Source organism: Miniopterus schreibersii (genome assembly GCF_964146895.1).
Source record: "Miniopterus schreibersii genome assembly, chromosome: 13".
Lineage (NCBI taxonomy): Eukaryota > Metazoa > Chordata > Mammalia > Chiroptera > Miniopteridae > Miniopterus > Miniopterus schreibersii.
In genome coordinates this window covers 1,635,947-1,658,852 of record NC_138113.1, presented here as the reverse complement: position 1 = coordinate 1,658,852, position 22,906 = coordinate 1,635,947, and the positions used below count along the sequence as shown (strand labels likewise).

At 57.5% G+C, this 22,906-nt stretch overlaps 1 protein-coding gene across 2 annotated transcripts in view; it reads right to left on the bottom strand.

Moving 5' to 3' along the window:
* The window catches only part of RNF144A (ring finger protein 144A), a 145,720-nt gene that overhangs the window by 21,266 nt on the left and 101,548 nt on the right, over positions 1–22,906 (bottom strand). Inside the window, exon 9 of one of the 2 annotated variants that reach the window (XM_081156299.1) lies at positions 3,119–3,441. The exons of the other annotated variant lie outside the window; for it this stretch is intronic. Coding sequence (XP_081012425.1) covers positions 3,334–3,441 — 108 coding nt within the window. The 3' untranslated portion in view covers positions 3,119–3,333. Of the gene's footprint in view, positions 1–3,118; positions 3,442–22,906 lie in introns of those variants that run through there. 2 annotated transcript variants of the gene reach the window in all.

Genomic DNA, 22,906 nt, shown 5'->3' with positions numbered 1-22,906 from the left:
TATTATCAACATCATCACCACCATCACCACCATCACCACCATCACCATCATCACCATCATCACCATCATTACCACCACCATCACCATCATCACCATCATTACCACCACCATCACCATCATCACCATCATCACCATCATCACTATCATCACCACCATCACCACCATCACCATCATCACCATCATTACCACCATCACCATCACCATCATCACCATCATCACTATCATCACCACCATCACCACCATCACCATCATCACCATCGTCACTATCATCACCACCATCACCACCACCATCATCACCATCATTACCACCACCACCATCACCATCATTACCATCACTATCATCACCACCATCACCATCATCACCATCATCACCACCATCACCATCATTACCACCACCATCACCATCATCCCCATCACCATCACTATTATCAACATCATCACCATCACCACCACCATCACCATCACCATCACCACCATCATCACCATCACCACCATCATTTTCATCACCACCATCACCATCACTATTATCAACATCATCACCATCACCACCACCACCATCATCTTCATCACCACCATCACCATCATCACCATCATCACCATCACCACCATCACCATCACCACCATCATCACCATCATCACCATCATCACCATCACCACCATCACCATCACCACCATCATCACCATCATCACCATCACCACCATCATCACCATCATCACCATCATCACCATCACCATCATCATCTACACAGGGCTGTTGTTGCCTTACTTCCACACTGAATCCAGAGTTTGGCCCCTGCCTTTTCCCAGTTACCTTACTTTCCAGTCTCGCTCTTAATTGAGGTAAAATGTTTCAGAAAGGCTTCTGTGACTCTGAGACTAAAGCCGTCATGGTTCAGGCAGTGAGAACTACTTGGTGAGGCATCGCATTGTTAATGGGCAAATACCAATTGTGTAGACATTCATGCCGGACCCAGATTCAAAGATCTCATAATCGCGCTCTTCCCATCTCTGGATGTGCCGCTCTGGGTAGACGAGCACCTTCCCTCTGGCCTGGGTTTCCTCGCTGTGTAGAATGAAGGGGCTAACACTCACCCACCAGGGCTGCCATGCCATGTGGGGGCAGGGCTCTGTTAGCAAGAGACACTGCCAGCTGCCCAAGGCGCCAGCCGCACAGGGTGGCCTGTGTCCTGGGGACAGGGAGTGCAAAGGCATTTGTCCTCCAGACCGCCTGTGGCAGTGGGCACGGCCACAAGCTCAGCGGCAGGCAGCGAGTCTCAGCTGTGCCTTGGGCTGGCCAGGCCCCCCTCCAGCTCCCTGAGACCAGCTCCCATCTGCCCGGTGAAGATAAGACACCTCCCGGAGCCACAGGCTGTGCAGAGAGGAAGATAATGCTCGTGCATCCAGGGCGCAGGACTCGGCCCGGCACAAGCTCAGCGGGAACGCAGGTGCTTTTATTTAGTCAGTCCCGGGGGCAGGACGCAAGGAGACATCACAGTGAAGGAGAAGAAAAAAGAAAAGATAGATCGCCATTCTCCAAATAAAACCGGGGAGCGTGTGCGAGAAACACACGGGCTGCCTTGGAGCAGGGCAGAGAGACTCGTAAGTAAAAGCTTCTTTTAAAATGTTGGCGTCCCTCCATATGGGAAGCTTGGGGAGAGGAGAGGAAAATGAAATTAAAGCTTTTGAGGGTATGTTATAGTTTTATCTCTCTGGCTCTGCGGCTGCCGGAATCGTCGCATCCTATGGAAAGCGTGGCGTCGGGAGGTGCTGCGGAGCGCGCCCGGCGGAGCAGGGCCGAGTGATGTCAAAGACGCTTATATAACAGTTTAGTTTTACCCATTTCCATAAATCACATCTACCGTAGGTGTTTTATTCAAAATAAAGTTGAGGGGAAAATAAATGGAGCAGATGAACCCCGGCAAACCTGGCGATTTCTTCCGAGGCGTGTTTGATGATAAGGCATAAAAGCATAATGTGGCGCCGCCTCCCCAAGCGCAATATGGATCGCCCAGATGGAGCCGGCGCGATGATCCTGCGCAGGAGCAAAAATAAACAGAGCAGATGCCCCGCGGAGCCGAGGCTGCGCCCGCCCGAGTACCTGCCTCGCTCCGGAGACGTTTCTGCAGAAACTCCAGGCTGCCTGGGAGTCACCTGCCCACGGAGCCTCTCAGGAGCCAGCGGCCAGAGGTCCCTGACCAGGCAGGGGCAGGAAGGGGGCTCCTGATGCGGTGACAGTCCCCGTGGGGGGAGCTGAACCAGATACGACCAGGCTCCTGCAGTGGAGCCACTGACAGCCTCACGCTGCAGGGGCAGGAGACACGGGTTCAAATCCCGCCTCCCCGAGACCAGGTGAGTCCCTGCGTCTTGTCTCTCCTCGTGGGGACGTCATGAGTGTCACTGAGAAAATGCAGGAAGGAAAGAATGCAGGATGCAGGGCCCCGCAGAGGCAGAGCTCTGTCCAAAGTGCTTTTCTAAGGGATGTGCCAGGGGACCCAGGAGGTGTGGTGGCCTCACTTTCACCAGGAGGTAAGACATGTGAGAAGCCCGGGTTTGTTGTGTGAGTGACTCAACATAGGATCACAGTGAGCCTGAGAGCATGTCAGCAGTCGACCCTCCACAGGTGATGCAAAGGACAGGCCCCCAAGCCCTCATTTCCCAAGCGGATCTCACGAACGTCTTCACCAGGTCCAGCCAGGCCCGCTGAGGTCCACGAGCAAGAGACAGATGCCCGTCAGCCCGTGCGTGGCCTTTGGCTCAGACAGGGCACGTGGGACAGCTTGGAACGGAGCCCCCCGGTGTCGAGACAGCATGGGGCTGTCACCCACATGCTCACGGCCACCGCATTGTGGGAGGCGACGTCACGTCCGCTCAGTCATGAGCCGCTGGCCTGCGTTCAGGATGGAGCTGAGAATAAACGAGGCCCCAGTACCTGGTGTTGAGCCCCAAGTCCCCGGAATCACGTCGGTGATGTGTGAGGCGTAGGATCTCCCAGGCCTCCGTCCTGGGCACGCGGGAGCGTTCCCGGATCCCGCTGCGGGCCCAGCTCTCCTGAGCCCCGGGCTGGGTCTCGGCTGCCCTCCCAGGGAGCAGCTGCTGCTCTCACAGGGCCTGTGTGTTTCATGGAAGGTGCTGGGGATTCACCTCCCGTGGGGGGCTCCCGGCTGCGCCTGTCGGGGGAAGTGGGCAGATGTGACTTAAGTGGCCCAGAAACACCACCTTAGAAGCTGAGGACTGGGGGAAACGAAAACCAGAAGAGAAACTCTGCCCTTCGCCGTAGTAAACGTGGTTACGTGGCCAACAGCTGGACGGCCCCCCGCACGGCCCCCGGTATAATCAAGCAGCCACCCATCTGCTGGGCTCCTGGAGAAGAGAGGAAAAAATAGCGCCCCACGTCCCACGCACTCCAGCTGTCCTCGGCATCCACTGCGCGGCCAGTTTTTTCTAAAAATAAAATGGGGAAGAAGAAAAAAATCATCACTTTTCCAATCAAGAGAGCACTTGTTCAAAGAACAATTCCAGGAGACGGGAGCTGTTGTCCTCAGGCTACCTGCAGGGTGTCAAAGCCAGTGCAGAAGGCGCCCTTTCTCGGAGGTGTGCGCCCCGTGAAAAGCCAGCAGCAGAGCCCCCAGCGCTGGGACCGCCCGGCCCCTACGCGCACATCCGGAGGGAAGGGTGACATGTCCCGGCCTCCCCCGCTGCTCGCCCCTGGGGTTCCTGCACCCGGAGTCACATCTCAACTTCTGCTCTTTCCAGCCGGGTCCCTCCAGCATCCCTCGGGGAAGGTGGACACGTGTCAGTAATATTCCAGAGCAACCCTGGAGGTATTGGCAGAGGCGGCCTTGGCTCTGCCGGCAGGACCCTCGGTCCAATTCTCGCTCGGGGGAAACAGCTCAAGCAAACGCTTCCACCTGGACCTCGGGTTTCAGAGCCGAAACTGCCGTTAAAAGGGGGGGGGGGCCTGCCTCACGGGCCAGAGAAGGCAGGGTGGCTCCGTTTCCTTCAGTCCTGGGCGGGAGTTCAGAAAGGCCCTGAGGAGAAAACTCGGGAGAATGCGACGGAACTGAGCCTTTAGGTCAGTGTCACGTGGGTGAGCTGGTGGCTGTGGCTGCTGGGTAAGCCCTGGGGGTTGTGACGAAAGCCGCTGTTCCACGTAATTCTGATATTTTCGAGTCTTAAGATTCTGCTCTTCTGTAAATAGCTGGATCAATACATCATTTACTGTGACGGCCATGACGATTGTCGCTCAGGCTTGACTCGCCCTTGATACAGGCGTCCACGTGCATTTCGATTTGGGGGCTCCCCAAAAGTTTGGCTGTGGCGGGGCGGGTGCTGTTATCCCCAAAGCTGAGCCTGAGCGCCTTGTGGGGTTCGCACTGTCCTCAAATCCCCAAGGCTGGTGGGGGCTGGACCCGGGGGTGGGCAGCTACTCAGCAGGAAGCCACATCCAAATATCCCACTGCCCCGGCCTCGGTGGGTGATGATGGTGAATATGGGGGGGGGGGGGGCATTTCTGCAGAGATCGGGGGAGGTTGGCCCCAGCAGCGGTGGAGAGGCCGGGCTGTGCCTGGCTGCGCACAGCTCATCCCGGGGGCTCTGGGAGCACACGTCCCTACAGAGAACAGCCGTTAACACAGAGAGCTTTCAACAAAGTCCCTGTATCCGCTTCCTCCGTCCTGTCTGCTCCAGCCCGGGAACGCCGGAGCCTGCCCTGCCCAGCCAGGGAATCCCCACGAAGGCTGCCCTCCAGCTTCAGGCTCTGTCCCTCTCGTCTCTGTCCCTCTCGTCTCTGACCCTCTCTGTCTCTGTCTCTCTCTGTCTCTCTCTGTCCCTCTCTGTCTCTGTCCCTCTCTGTCTCTGTCCCTCTCTGTCTCTGTCCCTCTCTGTCTCTGTCTCTCTCTGTCTCTGTCTCTCTCATCTCTGTCTCTCTCTGTCTCTGTCTCTGTCCCTCTCTGTCTCTGTCTCTCTCATCTCTGTCCCTCTCTGTCTCTCTCTGTCCCTCTCTGTCCCTCTCTGTCTCTGTCTCTCTCTGTCTCTGTCTCTGTCTCTCTCCCCCTCTCTGTCTCTGATTACTTCAGACCTATGTTCATCTAAGAGGCTCCCATCCCCTTTTCAGATCCAACATATTGTCACCCTATGATTTCATTTTTCCTTTGCAAGCATTTTAACAAACTCCTCCCTGGGAGTGACGTCCCAGTTCGGGGTTCAGTTCTCTCAGCGTACCCCCTCGGACTCGCAGTCGCACCACCGAAGGCTCCTGGGAGAGCCGAGCGGAGGCCGAGTCTTCCGACCCCCAGGCCCGGGTTCTCGGAACCACCGGACCCTCCGTGGAGTGGAAGCAGGACGCACCCTGCGGGCCACGCGCCTCCAGCCGCATCCCCGGGCGGGTCCAGGAGAGCAGGAGGAGCCGCCACCCCGTTTCCCTCGCCCGTCACGCTGGGGGCGGCGTCTCCACGATAAATTAGTGACAACTCTCTTGCGCATCTGGCAGGCGGGAGAAAAATGGTCCTTACAACGCAGCGAGTGAACATCCTTTGCTTGATGATCCCCTGCCCCTCTGGCTTCCACGCAGAGGGGTTTATCGCGTGTGTTCCGCGCGCCACTTGAGCGGTCGCCTCGTCTACGCCGCTCCGCTCCCCGCGTTCCCTGTCCGCTGGCGCAGCCCGAGACCCACTGCAGTCGGTTGCTGCCGACTCGTAAAAGATACATGACTTCAGAAAAAAGATTATGGTCCCAAGATCCCCGCCGTCTCCTCAGCCGCCCCCTTCATCACTCGCTGACACTCATTTCGTTCTTCCGTCCGGATCCGCGCCGGCGACGTCCCACCGTCGGGTGTAACGCGCCATCTGCTCGCCGAGGCCGTGTGTAAGACGCTGCGGGGAACAGCGCTCCAGGGTTATCGTTTGTGGACGTTTTCGTTTTTGTGAATTCACCAGCACCCATAGAGCAGAGTCTGCTTGAACGAGCGAATTCTAAAGTGAGGCTCGTCCCGAGCGGTTCCCTCTGAAATGCAGTCACGCTGTCCCGTCGGTATCCATAAACCATCCTGACCCCCGCCGGACGCTGTCACGGGAGGTGCGTGGGTGTCGCAGCTGCGAGAGGACACCCACAGGCTCAGAGCTGGGACCCGCCCCCCGAGGCCTCCGCCCCTGCAGGCCTGTCCCGCCCTCTGCCCGCCGGGCGCCTGGACCCCAGGGTGGGAGGCCGGGCGAGAGATCGGTGGGGGATGATGGAGGGTGGGGTGGGGGGCGGAGGGTGACGTGAGTCGTTCATGTTCGGCTCCCCTCCCACAGGCCACTGCTGGCTGACGACCTTTCCTAGTTCGGCCACAGCTCTTCTCGGGGTCCCTTTCCGCAGGACGCGGTTCCCAGGCTTCAGCGCCCCCGCCGGGTGGTGATAGCGCCTCACCCCAGGGTCCTGCTTCACCCGTCTCCCTGATCGCCGCCGTCGCCGTCCACGGCCCCTCTCAGCTCTTTGTCGTCACGTGGGAACGTGACGACGGTTTTGCAGGGACAGCTCTCGGGGTGTCACGGCTCTCGTGTGCGTTCCCTTCTCCGGTTCTAACACTGAGGGGACTATCCCTGCTCACCTCCCTCGTGAGCCTGTGAGGAGCGGATGTGTGAAAACACGGCTAAATCTTGCAAAGGTTTCGCGTTTCACTCCGTCCTTGTGGATGGGAGGCTCGGTTTGTGCGAGAGGCTCAGGAGTCCCTGCGAAGAACACGAGCGGGCGTGGGCTCTGCCCGCTGATCCCTGGCTGGGGGGGGGGGGGGCGCAGAGCCGAGACCACCGGGCACCACGGGAAGGCGAGAACCTCGCCGGGCCTGTACACACGGCCCGCGGGCCACGCGCTCTGCCCCGAGTTACTCACGGCGTCTGAGTTTCACGCTCGCCTCCGTCTCTGTGCCACCGGGGGCCCCGCCCGGCTCTCACACGCACTGTGGCCTCGGCGCACCTGCCCCGCCGCCTGCGCCCACGGCGGGCTTACTGTTTCCGGGTCCGAAATCCTGGGCTGCCTCCTTGGGGCCTTTCTGCTTCATTTTTGGCTGCTGTGGAACATTCTTGCCTCTCTCTCTCTTTCTGTCTCCCGCCCGCCCTGCCTGTCCCCACAGCACCTAAGAGACGCTCTGCATTTAGAAGGCCCTCAGTCTCTGTCCTTATCATTGAAGGACACCAAGGAATGGGGCTCTCCTCCCGCCCTGGCAAAGACGGACAGTCCGGCTGCAAAGGGGTCAGTGTGAAAGTGTCCGCCCCCCCCCCCCCCGGCTGTCTGTCCGTCCTGTCTGAGCCCGCCCCACATCGCTGCCTTCAGTCCGTCACTAGGCTCTCCACGCCTTGTGTCGCTTTAGCGTTGCTTTAGGCCTGACGTGCTACACATTCCCTTTAAGGAAAGTATTTAAAGTAAATGCAGCGCGGATCCAGAAGTCGCGAAGATTGCGACATCAAACCGCAAGGTTGGAGCAGTTTCAAGACCCCCCAGTGCCTGCGGTTTCTCCCTCCCCGGTCTCACTCGGGTCCCGAGAAATGAAGCAGTCATAGCGTTTGGTCACTTTAATCAGTGCTCATTGGGCCAGTAAATGAAAGATGAATAATAACGCATCGTTGGGGGAGCACTAGTTTTATTTGCTTGAAACTAACCAATGTGAGCCTCTTACCCGAGTGCCTTAAGGGACAAAACTCCTGCTCGAATCGCCCCCGGCGGGAGCTTTGGGCAGCAGCCACATTTGGGCTTTGTCTGCTGGAAGTGGTCACCTTACGGCCACAGATGCTTTCTCCTGAGGTTGGGCACAGCAGGTGCTGGAGGATTCCGGATGGGGCCCCCCTTTTCCTGCCCCGCTCCCCGCCCCTGAGCGGCCCAGCAGGGGGGCGCCGTTTCCCATGAGCGCCCGGCTCTGCCGCCTGCTCCGCAGGCTGCTCAGTTGACGGGCTCTCGCTTGGTCTTCAGGACGCTGAGCAGAAGCCTCCCTCAGGCAGCTGACTCGGGCCGGCCTCAGCCTCCCCGGTGTCTTTCGTAGCTATTGTCACACTATATCGTGTCAGGATTTACTTGGCGCCTCTTCACCGAGGCCGTGAAGGCAGTGAGACGGCCACCACGTTATCTCTGGCAAGTGCTTAGCAGTGAGGGATAAGCAATGATGAATAAAGGGCACTGCAAATGCGCAACCGGAGATATTCAAGGGACTGACCGTCCACAGGGTGGGTCTCGGCGTCTAGGTCGCTCGGACTGTGTGACCCAGAGCCACCCAAACTCACCCGGCCATCATTCCCACGTGGCTTTCTCCCACCCAAGCCTATCCAGGGTAGCTGGCCCACCCTCCGGACAGCCCCCGCCCTAAACAACGGTCCCATCAAACACGACACAGATCACAGCCACGCAGCCTACGACAAGCCAAAGCCTTCACTGGACCACCGAAGGAGGCCACAGCCACAGGGCTCACGGGCAGCCTGGCGCAGCCTGGAGGTTATAAGGCCGTGGACAGAGCATCGTGCTCGGCGGCCGAAGGGCTGAGGCCTGAGCTGCACGTCAGCCAGACACTAATCTCATTTCTCTGAACCTCAGTTTCCTCATCTACGAAGTCAGAAAATGGCTGCATATGAAACAGGAGGAATAACTGAGACCTGAGCTTTAAGCATCTCCCATCGTCTCGGGCACCAAACTGGTGGCCGACGGACGGCTTTTTCTTCCGCTTCTTTCTTTCTCTGCGTCTCGCTGCTGACCGAGAAGAGGCTGCCAGGGCAGCAGACACCTTCCCCCTGGAGCCGCTGCTTCTGCCTGCAGCAGAAAGCTGCTAACAGGAGAGGTCCCTTTTTAACACACACACACACGCATGCACACACGCACATGCACACACACCCCACCACCCATACACACGCATGCACACTTACACCAACCCATGCACATGCATGCACACATACACACACCACCACCCCACACACATGCATGCACACATGCATGCACACACATGTACACAACACACACGCATGCACCCCCCACATATACACATGCACACACTCACACACATATACACACACCCCACACACTCATGCACACACACATACACACACCACTACACACACACCACACACACACGCTCGCATACACACACGCACATGCACAGGCACACACACACCACCACACACACGCACATGCACACATACAGGCACACACACACATGCACACACACAGGCACACACACACATGCACACACACAGGCACACACACGCCCCACCACACTAAAAATCCACTCTCCGATGCTGTGTCGGTCAAGGCACTATCATAAGGGCGTGGTTTCCATGGCAACCGCCATGGTGACCGGAGAAAGGAAGGGAACAGGGGAAACTGCCTTCTTGCCCACTGTCCTCGCCAGGCGTCCACTGAGGGTCATTCCACGCCCCCTCCAGAAGGGTGACCTGCCCTTTTACTGAAATGATTCTTGGGGGTGGGGCGGGGCCGCCTGGTGAAGACTCTGGGAGGTTCTGGTTCCTCTATCTGTCCTCTCCTCCAGCAAATGGACAGTGAGACCGAACAGTGTCTCTCAGGGTCCTCGTTCTGCCCCTGAACCTCGGGATCGGGGAGCGGCTACGCACGTGCTGGAGGTAGCAGGGAGGGGAGGGGGAGAGGTTGGGTCGGAGTATGAGTTGCGGGTGTGAGGAGTTAATGAGTTGGGGGTGTGAGTTAATGAGTTGGGGGTGTGATTTAATGAGTTGGGGGTGTGAGTTAATGAGTTGGGGGTGTGAGTTAATGAGTTGGGGGTATGACTCAAATTGCTTTTAAAGCTCATCTCAGCCTGAGCCAGGAATAATCACTTCCAGGCAGGCGTCTAGGCCAGTAGTAGGTGAATCCATCAGGCTCGGTGGAGAAACAATCATCACTTCCCAGAGGTCAAGGGCTCATGAAGTCCACACAAAATAAGACTATTTAACTGAGTGCTTTGGATACATATTAAAAAATAGGTATGAACCTATTTAAGTCTAGAAAGGAAGTCAGGACGCCATGCAGCTCAGAGGACTGTCTGACACAGCGGTAGTCACGGAAGCCCCCGTGTCACGAAGGCTCGCAGGCAGCCGAGGGCAGGCGCTTCGGTCGCATCCGAAGCCTGTCACGATCGGCCCTGCCCACTCTCCTTGAGGGCGCAGGCGCCCTCACCCCCCTGCCCCTGCCCGTGGTTTCCTTCTACCTGAAATGAACCGCCAACCAGCAACACCGCGCCTTCCACCTTACAGATTCTCACCACCTCCAGTGTTGGGCCCGGCCTCTCCTCACTTGTCAAGCCAGCTCGCGTCCCTCCAGGGAGTCCTGGGCACCCTGTCCCCACATGAGGGTTCTCAACTTACTGTCCCCAACCTCGAGGGAGCCAGCCACCACCACCGGCGGGTCCAACGCCACCTTTTCTCTGAGGCCTCTACAGTTTTCCCCCCAGGTGCCCTGTGGCGGGTGCGCAGTCCTCTCCCGGAGTGTCTCCTACTATCTACCATGCAGGTGAGTTTATACAGAGGCCCCCCTCCACCGCCAGAGTACAGCTGGGTTTGTGGTTGTGGGTCAGCAACGACTGGCACCTAGTAAGAAAACAATCACTTGTTGATCGATGGAGCCATCCTGGAAGAATATATGTTGAATAGGTGTTTGTTGGATAAATAACACGCTTTTATGGAAGAGGATTCATCGTTCAGCTATGTATACAGAGAGTCCCATTGAATTCATTCCCGAGGGCCGCTGTGACACAGTTCCACAGCCTGGGTGGCTTCAACCTGCAGACATCGGTCCTGCAGACATCGGTCCTCGTACGGTGCCCGAGGCCACAAGTCTGAAATGGAACTGTGGGCAGGGTCCCGCTCCCTCTGGGGCCTGCCTCCCAGCGTCTGGCAGCCCCCGGGTTCCCCAGCTTGGGGAGGCATCACCCAAACCCCAGCCTCCACGGGCCATGCCTGTCTGCTTCCTGCATCTTCACATCGTATCAGGACACCGGTCGTATTGGACGAGGAACTGACCCTACTCTGGAATGACCTCATTTTAACTAATTTAATCTACAACAACCAACAATCCCACCTCCAAATAAGATGGGTCCCGGGGTTAGGACTACCTGCAGTGTCCCTGTGACTTGCAGCCTTAATCCATGGGGGTTGGGGGTCGTTTCTATTTTGTTACTTTAAAATGTATATTGAAGTTGTATTTTAACGTATTTAACGAAGTTGCTTGAAAAAGAGATTGCACCTTTGGCGGCACCTGGTTCAGGCGGGCTCCGGGCCCTTCCGTCGGGCGGGATCTCGGTGCCGACGAGAAAGGCAGCAGCCGACGTCCCCGAGTGCGCGCCGCTCTGCCGGGAGCGCGGGCAGAAATATCCGCAGAGCGTATGGAAAGCGGAGACGCAGAGGTGCCCTGGAGCCAGGCTGCGGGCAGAGCTGCTCCGGACGGAAACACCAGCGAGTCCCCTCCTGGTGGAGAACCTCCCGTGAAAAGGGGCAGCAGACAAGTGACAGGCGTAGACGGGATGCGGGTCTGGGCTGGCAAACGGGACAGGCTGTGGCTCCAGATGGCCGGGGAGGAAAAGGGACCACGCACCATCAGTCTCCTCCGGTTTGGGACTCACGAAGTTTCATTTTAATGATTGCTCCCTTCGGGGCTCCGGCGGGGAGGCGGCCACGCCGGGCGCTGCAGGGAGCTCACCTGGGCCTGGCGGGCCCGGGCTCCGAGCGGGGAGGAGCTTGATTTCGGGCCACAGGCCGTCAGGAGCGTAGCCTGGGTCTCTCCCCCCAGGGGAGGGGGCTGAGAGCTGTGCGCGCAGGCAGCCGGGCTGGGACAGGCGTGCCTCCTTCCGTGGCCAGGCGCCTCCTTCCGTGGCCAGGCGCCGCCTTCGAGCAGCTGCTGGAGGGCGGCCTGGCCGCGCTGGCCACTCCGCGCAGGAGAGACCAAGAGAGGGTGTTTTCAGATCACCCTCCTGCGAAAACACAGCTCCTCCGAGAAACGTCAGTGCCTCGCCCAGATCGGTGTGTATGCACTGGGGTGTGGGAGGGTGCCACGAACAGGAGGGTGCCACGAACAGGATTGGGACAGCAGTCATCACCGGGCACAGGGCCGCCCTGGGCCCGGGAAAGGTCCGCACCTCTCCAAGCCTCCGGGTCTCAAATGCCCAGCTCGTCCCCTTCTTTCTCTGCAGATGCCTGTCTCGGTGGACAGGCGAGGACGCCCTGGTACAGGCAGATTCTGAAAGACCACGTCTGGCACGTGGTGCGTCTCCTCACTGGCCTGGCCTCCTCTGCTGGTGGGCACAAAGGCAGGTCCCATTCACAGGCGCGGGTGCCGACAGGCCCTGTACTGAGAAGAGCGCCCTTCTTCCCGGTGCGTTCCCCGTGGGCACGCAGTCACCCGTATGACTTCCGATGGGATGACAGCGGGTCACCTCCTTCCCAGTGGAGCAGGGTGTTCACGGGCACCGGGCCATTCGCATTCCGAGCTCTTCTTGGTAAATCGCACACACACTCTTTCCCCAGGTGCTTGTAAAGACTTTATAGAGTTAAACAACCCAACACATAGGAGGACACATTTTCTATTTTAGCTGAAGTAGGAGACAGTTTGATCCTGGTCTCCTGAGCCTGCGGTGCCGGAGAGCTGCAGGGCAGTGCGGCCCACAGCGCTGCGGTCGGGAGGCCCAGGCACCGCCTGCGCGGGGACCACGCGGCCGAGTCCGGCCGTCTGCCGTCTCTGCGCCTCTGTTCTCCCACCCTGAACACAGTGCCTCAGTACAAAGTCGATTTGAGGGCCAAGTCGATGCCTTGGTTTCGGGTGCTGCAGCCGGGCAGCATCGGTGCGTGTGCGCACGTGTGTGCGTGTGCATGTGCACGTGTGTGCGAGCGTGTGTGCGCACGTGTGTGCGAGCGTGTGTGTGCGTGTGCGTTGGCCCACAGACGTGCCCGGCCAACAGCACCAGGCTCGTCTTCGTTGGCACAGGATTTCCCCCCAAACTTCAAGATTATTTTAGACCTGCAGCAATTACACCTTCATGCGACGGTTTTTTATTTGAGACCAAAGATCCCGGTTCCTCCCGGAAATGACTTCCTGGGCTAGACGAGCTCCCGCAGAGCCTTCTGCGCACGTTCGGCTGGTTTTCTGCCGTAATGTGGTGATGCTGTCAGGTGCATTGATTGTTGAGGCAAACTACTCGCTCCCGGGGTAAACTGAAGCATCTGTCACTTATTAGCCTCTCTCTCCAGGACTAGATTCGACTTCCTAACACCCTCTTCACATTTTCCCCCCATATTTTAGATTTTTTCTATTGACTTTTAGTATGTTTTCCTCGTATTGACTTTGTCTGGTTTGCTGCCGGAATTCTCATTGGTTACTAGCCACTCCTGACAAAGTGAGTAGGAAAATACTCCCCTATCTTCTGTTTCATGAGGAAGTTCAGGTCCGATTAGAATTATTTATTCCTGGGCATATTCAGCGTCTGTTGGACAAATCAACGGTAATGAGGGTTTGTAAGGTGCCTCTTTGATTAGAAATTCTGGTCTGACTCTCATCCTTCCCGATCAGACGGAGGGTAAGATGGATCCAGCTTCGTGCTTTACCAACTTGTTGCAGTGACTTTATCGAGAAGCCTGGGGGCGGGAGATGAAAACTCCGAATGTTCCCAATATGTGTGTGTATATATATATGTGTGTGTGTATTTTTAAATTATACGTAAGGCCGACTGAGCTTCTCCTTATAATTATTTCCATAACTCAACTTCTTGCACTATAGATTCTGTTCTTTATAGATGGGTAATTTAAAATCCAATTATCACTCTATACATCAAAATAACGCATTCGATATTCCTATTTATCGCGGATCTGCCATCTAACACCCCCATGGTGTGCTCTGCCTCCCTCCCGTGATCGCTTTCCAAAATACGCCCACCGTCCAAACTGCTCCCTCATCACGGGTGCGACACTCACGTCGGGAGATAAGTAGTTTCAGTAGAACGTCCGTGACCTGGACCTCGCGGCTTCGTCTAACGCAGCCTCGAATATCGAAGGTGCTTAACACGGGTCCTCGCCGCTGGTCTTCTCTGACATCAGCATCTGCGACACTCACCACGGAATCATCGGAGGCTTGGTCCTCATGCTTAACTGTCCTTTATTTGTTGGTGCCAAAGAAAGTTTAAATGGAACAAGGTAAAAAGAGAAAAAAACGATTTTCCAGAACTCTCCCCCTGGCGAATTAGGCATTTTCCAAGCGACTGCGTGAGGAGGTCCTGGCCTGGGGGCGCCGTGTGCCGGGTGGGAGGCGTGGGCTCGCGCCCCGGCCTTCTCGGAGCTCTGTCTTCGGAACGTGCTGGGTTTTATAACACTGCTCCTTACCCAAAGGGCCGTACACTCATAGCAAAAACAGACACTATAACAGCTTTATTTTTCTGTGACGGCTTGGAGACTCTCCCAAGGCCACTGGGAGTAATTAAATTTCAGGTCCAGTCCAGGTCGTCAGGTGGCCCAGGACCCGGTGTTTCAGCTCAGATATATCTCTGTATCATCTGAGGATTTGGGAAACGGAGACACAGCCGGAGGGCAGGCTTGGTCTAGACTCGTTACCTGCACGGCTTTTAAAAGATCAGTTCTTGACAAGTATATGGTGAAACAACCTCTTGTTCGGGTCGTAAGCCTCCCGCGTCCCTTCTCAGCTGTTCTCCTCGGTGGCTTTTCCTGAAGATGAAGACCTGTCCCCTGATCAGATTCCAACCAAGGGGTGTGGCCTTGAGCATCCAGTGATGTTCGCCTTTCCTCGGTGACCTCGCAATGACCAAAAGAGCCGAGTGACGGCAGAGATGAGATGTAGGAAGAGACCTACACCCCATCCCTGTAACTATCGGGGTGCCAGACCCCCAAAGAGCTGGTGTGTAATCTCTCGTCTGGATGGAGAAATTATAGTAAACTGACTGTACCTCTGTGCCAAAAACACCCTTAACGTACGTTGTCGATTTTCTTTCTAAGCAGCCCTTGGACTCTGCTGCCTCCTTGAAGAAATCGCCGTCTGTGTCTCAACACAGATTCTCTTTTGAATAATCTCCCTTTGGACAGACCTGGCTGAGAAATGATGGGTCTGAACCGGGACCTGCCGAGAGGCTGCACCGCTCGGGGCCAAGCTCAGGTGGAGGCTCCCGGACTGAACCCGGGTCGGGAACCAGAGACCAGCTACCTGGGGCCCTGTGGCTCCCGAGCTCTCGCGTCTCAAGTAGGTTGTGGGGGCTCATCTGAGACGGCTGGTCATGGCCCTCGGACCCGGGTCTGTGCTTCCGTGGGTCCGACAGAATGAGGCCGCGAGAGCCCGGCCGGTGGAGGAGGGGAGTGTCTACCCAGGCGTCCTACGCATACGTGCATCAGGCACAAGCGTATCCTTCAGGTAATTTTTTAATGGCCTATAAAGTGTGTCTCCTTTCTACCCTTCTACCCCATCTCCGGGAGCTTGGTCCCCTGGCAGCTGACACATCCCCGCGTGAATCCGTGCCCTGCCGCCTTCCCTCGCTCGGATCCTTCGCTCCACCGCAGCGAGGCCGAACGTGCGCCTCTCCACATGGCACCCAAATTATAACCTCCCAAGTCCCGGGATTGTTTTCAAAGGGCTAAAAATTGCCGCACTCGAAAAAACAAAACAAAACAAAAATGGCAACCTTGTTTGCCTTGCCAGCCTGTCAGAGCTGGAAAAACAAACTTCATCCCAAAAAGACAAACACACACACGCGGCGCACGCAGCGAGGGGGCCGCCGACGGGGCCGGGGGCTCGCCGGGCGGTGCGGGGAGGGGCGGCCGCCCGCGGGTGGGCCGGGCGGGGGAGCGCGACCCCGGCTCCAGGAAGGAGCAGAGTTGAGCCCTGGCCTGTGCGGCTCCGTTGGCTGGATGTCATGCGGTGCAGGGGGTCCCGGGTTCAATTCCCGGTCGGGGCGCAGGCCTGAGTCGCAGGCTTGGTCCCCGGTGGAGAGCACGTGGGTGGCGGCCAATCCATGTCTCACGCTCACATGGATGTTTCTCTCTCCCTCTCCCTTCTTCTCTCTCTAAAAGTCAGTAAAAAATATATATTTTTAAAAAAAGGAGAGATCTGCCTCTGCACAGACCCTTCCCCAGTTGCCCAGACGTCCTGGACCAGGGTCACCCAGGGAAGCCACGTCTGCAGAAAGCTCTGTTCGCCCTCCTCTTTCATGATGGTCACCCGGGGACACTGGTGACCCGGTTAACGGACACACGTCTACTAGCCCCACTCCCTCTTCCCTATGGCGTCAGGTACGTGAGTCTACGCATCCAACAGACCCCGAAATCCCCATTTTGCACATCGCCACGGGCGTGAGTCCGAGCCACTCAACTGCGTGTTTCCTGGAAGGTTTCATTTCCCAACCTCCGATGAGACACAAGACGAGACGGCGACTTTGGCGGGTTTCTGTAATAACAGTTTATATTAATATTCTTCGGGAATCCTTTCTTCCAAGGCATCTAACGTAGGTGCGAGGAGATTGGATTCGGCCCCAGCGCCGGCTCCAGCAGGAATAAATGGCAGCGCCTGGCAGCCGCGGTGCCAACCTCAGCGAGTCCCGGGCACGTGAGCACCAAGCCGCACACATCGCATCGCGCTGGTCCCCTGAGCCCGGCGGGGCAGGGCGGTCCCCGCGGAGGGGCCGGGAACCAGTCACCGCACAAGTAGGTCTTCCTGAGCCACTGAACCTCGGGGGGCTCCAGGTCCCACCGGGCGCAGCTTTGCCGCTGGTCACGGGCCGCATTCGACCCTCTCCCCACGTGACGTCCCTCTCGGTGCCGTCCTCTGACGTTGGTAGCGATTATTGTCCCCATCGCTCCCACAGGGGTGAACACTCAGGATACAACATCGCGGCGAGCGGAAGAGTCCGGCGTGGGCCCAGCTCTTTCTGGTCCGAAGTCCCCGCCTCGCCGCTGCTCGGCTTGAGGCAGACGGGCCCGGCGACAGGAGGAGTGGGACCCGCAGGCTGCCTGCAGGTACGGTGCCCTTCCCACGTCGCTGTGCTAGGGAAGGGACTCGGAATCACTGGTGTCCTTCCTTCCCAAGCTCTGCCCAGACGCTCCCGGTCTCCCGCCCCATCACTCAGTACGTAAGGTTTCCTAAGGTGCTCTGGTCCTGCTTCTGGGGCCACCACCCACCACCCAGAGGCACACCCTTTGTCCAGAGTGGCCTGGAACCTCCTAGCTCTTTCTGTGGAGCTTCCACAAAGCCCCCTGTGCTCTGGGAGCCCACAGATGTCCCAGCGAAATGAGGGATGGCATTCGGTGCACACTTGTGATGAAGGTGGAAATACTCACGGAGATGCAGCAAAAACAGCAGAAGCGATCGGAGCTCGGGGCTTTCTCATGAGGGTGAAATAGAGGAAAGCTCCCGGGGATTATTAGCTCACTAGCCCATCGGCGTCACCACGGACTCTGCCTGGGATGAATCTCCTGCAGGCGAAGTCCTCTCGCCCGAGCTCTCTACCAAACAGCTCTTCAGTCCCTTAGGATTTCACGGGAGACTCCGCTCCTCTAAAGCATCTTTCCACCTTCCTGAGCGGAACACACTGCTCCCCTCCGGCCACCGTCATGGTCTCTGCAGACAGACACTGTGCCTTCCTCATGTAGTCACGTATCTGATCCCCCTGCTGTGTTATAAGCCTCTTAGTAGCCACGGCCACGGTTTATTCCTGCTGGACCGTCCAGGACCCTCAGTGAATGCTTGGCCCTCGCTGGTCAGCTGGACACAGGTACAAGGGCCCCGGGGCTGCAGGGACACTGGGCGTAAGAAGTGGCCTTGTCCAGTGGGAAGGCGTGTGGGGCGTTTAGGGTCAAGGGTTCAGGGCCGATCTGGAAAAGCAGGCCGGCCTCTTACGTCCTGGGGCTGCCGGATTCAGCAAATGAAAATACAGGGCGCCTGGCCGAGTCCCAGTTTCAGTCCAGACGTAGCCATTGATATTTTTTAAGTGTAAGATGCCCCATAGAACATTTGGGACGCCTTTATATTAAAAAGTTATTCCCTTTTTGTGTGAAATTCAAATGTGACCTGCTGTCCTGCGTTTTATCTGACAGCCCTAATCGCATCCTAATCGTATGTCTGCTAAGAAGCTCGCAGGGTAACTGCCTGCAGTAGACACAGAGACCTTGTCATTTGGCTCTAAAGGGCCCGCAGTTCGAATCTTGCCTTTTCCCTGTTTCTATTCCGCACCCGAGGATATTTTTTCCATTGCTTTTTAGAGAGAGTGGAAGGGAGGAGGGAGGGGAGAGAGAGAGAAACATCGACGTGAGAGAGACGCAGCCTTTGGTTGCCTCCCACATGTGCCCCAAAACCAAGGCCAGGTTCGAACCTGCAACCCAGGTACGGGCCCTTGACCGGGAATCGGCCCCGCAACCCTCCGGTGCTCGGGCCGAGCCTCTAAGCGCCGAGCCGCGCGGCTGGGCCCCTGGCTCTTTTTTCCGTGTGATAAGTTAGACAAAGGCCTGGCTGCTTCCCCTCCCGTGTCCTCGGCTCTGCCTGCGGCACTGGAGTCAGATAAAGCAGAAGCAACTGCGGAGACTGATTCTGCACAAGAGAATCACAAAATCTAAATGCTAGAAAACAGAGAAAAGAGAGAGGAGGGCGGGGGAGACTTAAAAAAAAAACACCCCAAGCCGCCAATATGTTCTTGGCCCCCGTCAGAGACGCACGCAGCTTTGGGGAGAGGTTTCCAAAGCTGAAGCTCCGGGGAGATCGCACGGGTGTTGTGCCGCCCTCCCCGGGATTTCAAGCGGAGGCCAAACGTGCGCCTCTCCAGCACCCGCCGGCGGCCGCCCCCGACACTCACGCGGGCCCGTGGCACCTGCTCCCGCCACATGCTCGCGTGCGCCGCGGCGCAGTGTTTCTAAACTCGATCGCGCCCGCCGCTCCCCGCGAGGAGCAGATGCACCGGGGCGAGCCTCTGAAAGTGGGCGGCTTATTATGAACAACTTGGGGCCTATAAAAAAATCCCAACAAGAGCTGCGAGAGAAAAATAAAAACCGCCCGCAGCTCTGAAAAGTCTCGTCCCGGGAGAACAGAGCAGCTTGCTGGAAACTGCGCGGATATGGAAAGGAAACCAGTTTTAGGGCCGCCCTGCGCCTCAGTGCTTTCCTGAAAGTCACCTCTGGGTTGGACCCTGGCGGAATCGAGTCGCTGCCCGGCTGCAGGGACGGCCGAGGGCCAGCGAGGGGGCCTCTCAGCACGAACCTACCGGAGGCCCCGCGTGGACGGGCGCTCCGCTGGGCGGGCCTGTCCCTCCCTTGCCTGGTTGGAACCCCCCACGGCCTGAGACAGCAGGGTCCCGCCTGCCCTAAGAATTTCGTGAAATCGTTTCCCACACTCGCCCCGGAGGGTGGAGCCTCTAGTCCCTGTTCTCCAGTGTGGCGGCCAAGAGACCCACGGGCGGGTGTCGCTGGAAATGGGGCTGGTTCGGCTTGAGGGGAGCGGTCCGTGTAACACACAAAACAGACTTGAAGACAAAATTAGAAAGACATGTACGAGACCGCTAGTGATTTTTATGTTGGCTACATGTGGAAATGAAACACATTTTGGATAAATTTGGTTAACGAAAGAGTTAAAATTGATATTACCTGTTTCTTTGTAAGCATTTTTAATTTTTAAAAATGTTAAATTTTTGTTTTATTTTATTTTATTGATTTCAGATAGAGGAATGAAGAGAGAGAGAGACAGAAACATCAATGATGAGAGTCATTGATCGGCTGGATCCCGCACGCCCCCTGCTGAGGATCGAGCCTGCAACCTGGGCCTGTGCCCCGACCGGGAATCGAACCAGCAGCCTTTCGCTGAACAGGATGACTCCCAATCAACTGAGCCACACGGGCCAGGGCTTGATCATTTCTAATCACGAGTGACTCACTACCTTGCAAAGAAATCCGTCCAACGTTGCAGCTCTGTTGGGGTAGATCTGATTCCTGAAGCAGAGTGTCCTGTTCTATTAAACAGGTAATGAGTGTGCAGTAAACTGCCCCATTCCAGAAGCTCCTGGGGCTTCCCAGGCTTGTTCCCCAAGGGGAAGTATAACTGAGCAGAATTCAGAGGAGCCTCTGGGCCGCCCTGTTCCAGCAGCACCCCAAGCTCCCTGCAGGAGAGCACCCTCAGCGGCATCCCCCAGAGCACAACCAGCAGCTAGGACTTCTAATGGTGAGAAAGTGCCAAAAACCAAAAAAGGGCAGGGGGTCTTGGAGGTCAGGCGAGATGCACGCAGAGGCCCAGGCACCGTGACTCAGTTTCCCTCCCTAGTCCTTGGCAACCCCCTTGGTCCTTGACTTGCTCGCAAGCCCAAGCCTCCAGCCGCCTGCTGGTTCTGTGAGCCCCCCTCCAGGTATCTTTCTAGTGAGTTCCCTTTGGTTGAACGAGTTAGGATCGGCGCTGTCTGGCTGGGCTGGGTTAGAGTGTCACCCGTCCTGGGGGAGATGCTGAGCCTCAGAGATGCTTGCTCAGCCTCACAGCGAACGGGGCAGAGCTGAGCACGGCTCCGGGCCTTTTCACTCTGTACCCAGCGATATTTCCCCATCTGGGGAATCCTCTTATGATCTCCCTTGTCTTCTGAGAAATAAAAGGAACGGATCTAGCAGAGCCCGAGGCCCTTTCCTCCGAGAAGGACAAGGTCCGGGTCCATCTTCTCCCTGAAGCTTCTGCCCCATCAAGAGCCAGAGGTGGGAGCTGTTCCCGTGACAGTCCCACGCGTCTCCTAGAAGAGCCGCACGCGTTCCAGCATAAATAAATGGAATTCTTCATGAGAGGAAAAGTCGCTGCTTCTTATTTTTGTTACAGCACCTCGTGTATCGTGGGCCCTCGGTTATTTTTGTTGAGTAAATGAGCCAAAGAATAAGCCAGCAGAAATCTCGGGGGCTCTCTGAGCATCGGGGTCTAGAAACACAGTGCTGAGCATCACTCATAACCCGGTCGCAGCCTCCGCCCAAGACCAGGGATTCTGCCACTGATGATGCCCATGGGGGGCCGAGGCTTCGTCAGCAAGTTCTGTGCACAAACGTCAGAGAGAGAGAAATGGGGAGCCTGCGGGAGGGCCTGTCTCGGCCTTGTCCTGGGGCTGGAGCTGCTGGAAAGCCCAGCCCCCCAGATTCTTTCTTCTGCTACGTCTCCAGGTTACCTAAACCCATCTTCCCTGGGGCCAACCAGCAGGCCAGCGGGGGCCGTGGCAACCACGGGCGGTCCGGCGGGCAGCGAGGGGCCCAAGGAGGGCTCGCAGGGTGCAGGCCTGTGCCCACGGCCTGGCCACGTCCTGCAGGGGGTCGGAGAGTGGGCTGGTCAGGTGAAGCACTGGCGAGGAAAATGAGATTTTTTAAAACAAAGGCCAATCGATGCACAAATGTCAGGCTGCGGCCAGTGTTTCCTAAGAACACGTAAGTCAAAGTTTTCCTACAGCGACACCGTCCGAGCCCCTGAGACCAGCCTGTCCTGTTGAAGTTCAGGAAGCCGCCGTCTACCATAGAAGCTGCAGGTCCCTAAGGCGGGCCCATGGGAGACGCGTAGGCGCCGACCCCACGGGCAACCCTGAGCCACGTGAGTCCATTAGGGGCCTGTGACGGTCCAGAGTCCCCGTCAGCTCGCTGGGGCCAGCGTGTGAAAGCCACGCAGGACAAAGGCGTGGATGCTGATGGGCCCTTCACCGCGTGTCCAGATTCGAGGGAGCGAACCCATGAATGACAGCCTCCGGGGCCCTGAGGGGTGGGCATGAGGGGACCTGCTGAGGCCCCACGGAGGGAAACCAGGGGCTCTGCCTGCGGCCCGGGTCCTGCCGGGCCTTCCTCTCTGCCGCTGGCCTGCCACATGAATGGAACGGCTTCGCTGAACCAGCCACCTCCCCGGGGACGGCAAATTCTCCGGAGGGAGCTGATATTTCTAGAAATTCTAAGCATGAAGGGAATGGAGTCAGAAATGGGCAGGACCGTTGAGCATGGCCAAGGCCACCCGGCCCAGCCCTGTGGGCAGCCAGGGCCACTGCGTTAGTTTCCAGCGAGTGAGATGGGACATTTCCCGGGGACCCGTCCCGTCCAGGATTTGGGGAAAGCGTCAGCATTTCCACGGGCACCCTGAGCAGTGCGGGAACGACTCAGACGGTCTGAGAGGGTCGATGGGCCGAGAAGTCGCGCGGGCAGGAGCCGGCGGAGCGGCGCGGCATTTGTCACTGGTTCTGATAAATTGAGAGTGAAATTAAAAAGCGTAATTATTTCAGCGTGAATTTTGAGAGGCGTCTTTTCCCACAGAACGTAGGAAAAGGTTTCGAAGCATTTTACAGCAAGAAAACATCTGCGACCCAATTTACAGGGAAATCGGATAAACCCGGGAGCCGTCCAGGTGGCCGAGAGCCGCAGGATGACGCGAGCCCGGGTTCCAGGCTCGGCCGATACGGGGCCCTGTGCGCAGCAGGCCCCCGAGCGTGTCCTTGTGAGTCCTGAGTGCCTGGGGGGCTGTGGGACCTATATCAGTTTAAAATAATCTGATATAAATGGGGAAATAAACTGATAGAGAAGGATGGAGAAAGGTCCTGAATGGATCAAAGACGAGGGAAGAGCAGCCGCGAGAGTTCGCTCGTGGGAGGCGGTGGCCTTCGGAGCTGCTGGAGGGGACGGGAGGGAAAGACCGGTTTTCGGAGCAAACGCACTTGAAAGGCCACGGCGCAGGCACGTTATCCGAAGGCACCGAGCTGCGGTCCTTCCGAGAGGCTTCTCTCCTCCCGGTTTGCGCGCGGCCCACGGAGAGGGACGGGAGGGGGGGACGGAGGGTGTCGCCGTTGAGCTTCGGCCACGTCGGGAGCGGACTTACCGCGGACCAGGCGGAGCCTTAAAGGAGCAAAAGGTGCCTTGGAGGAAACCGAGATGGATCCTATACCCCCCTGAGCAGTCACGGTTCTCGAACAGTTTGAAGCAGATTATTT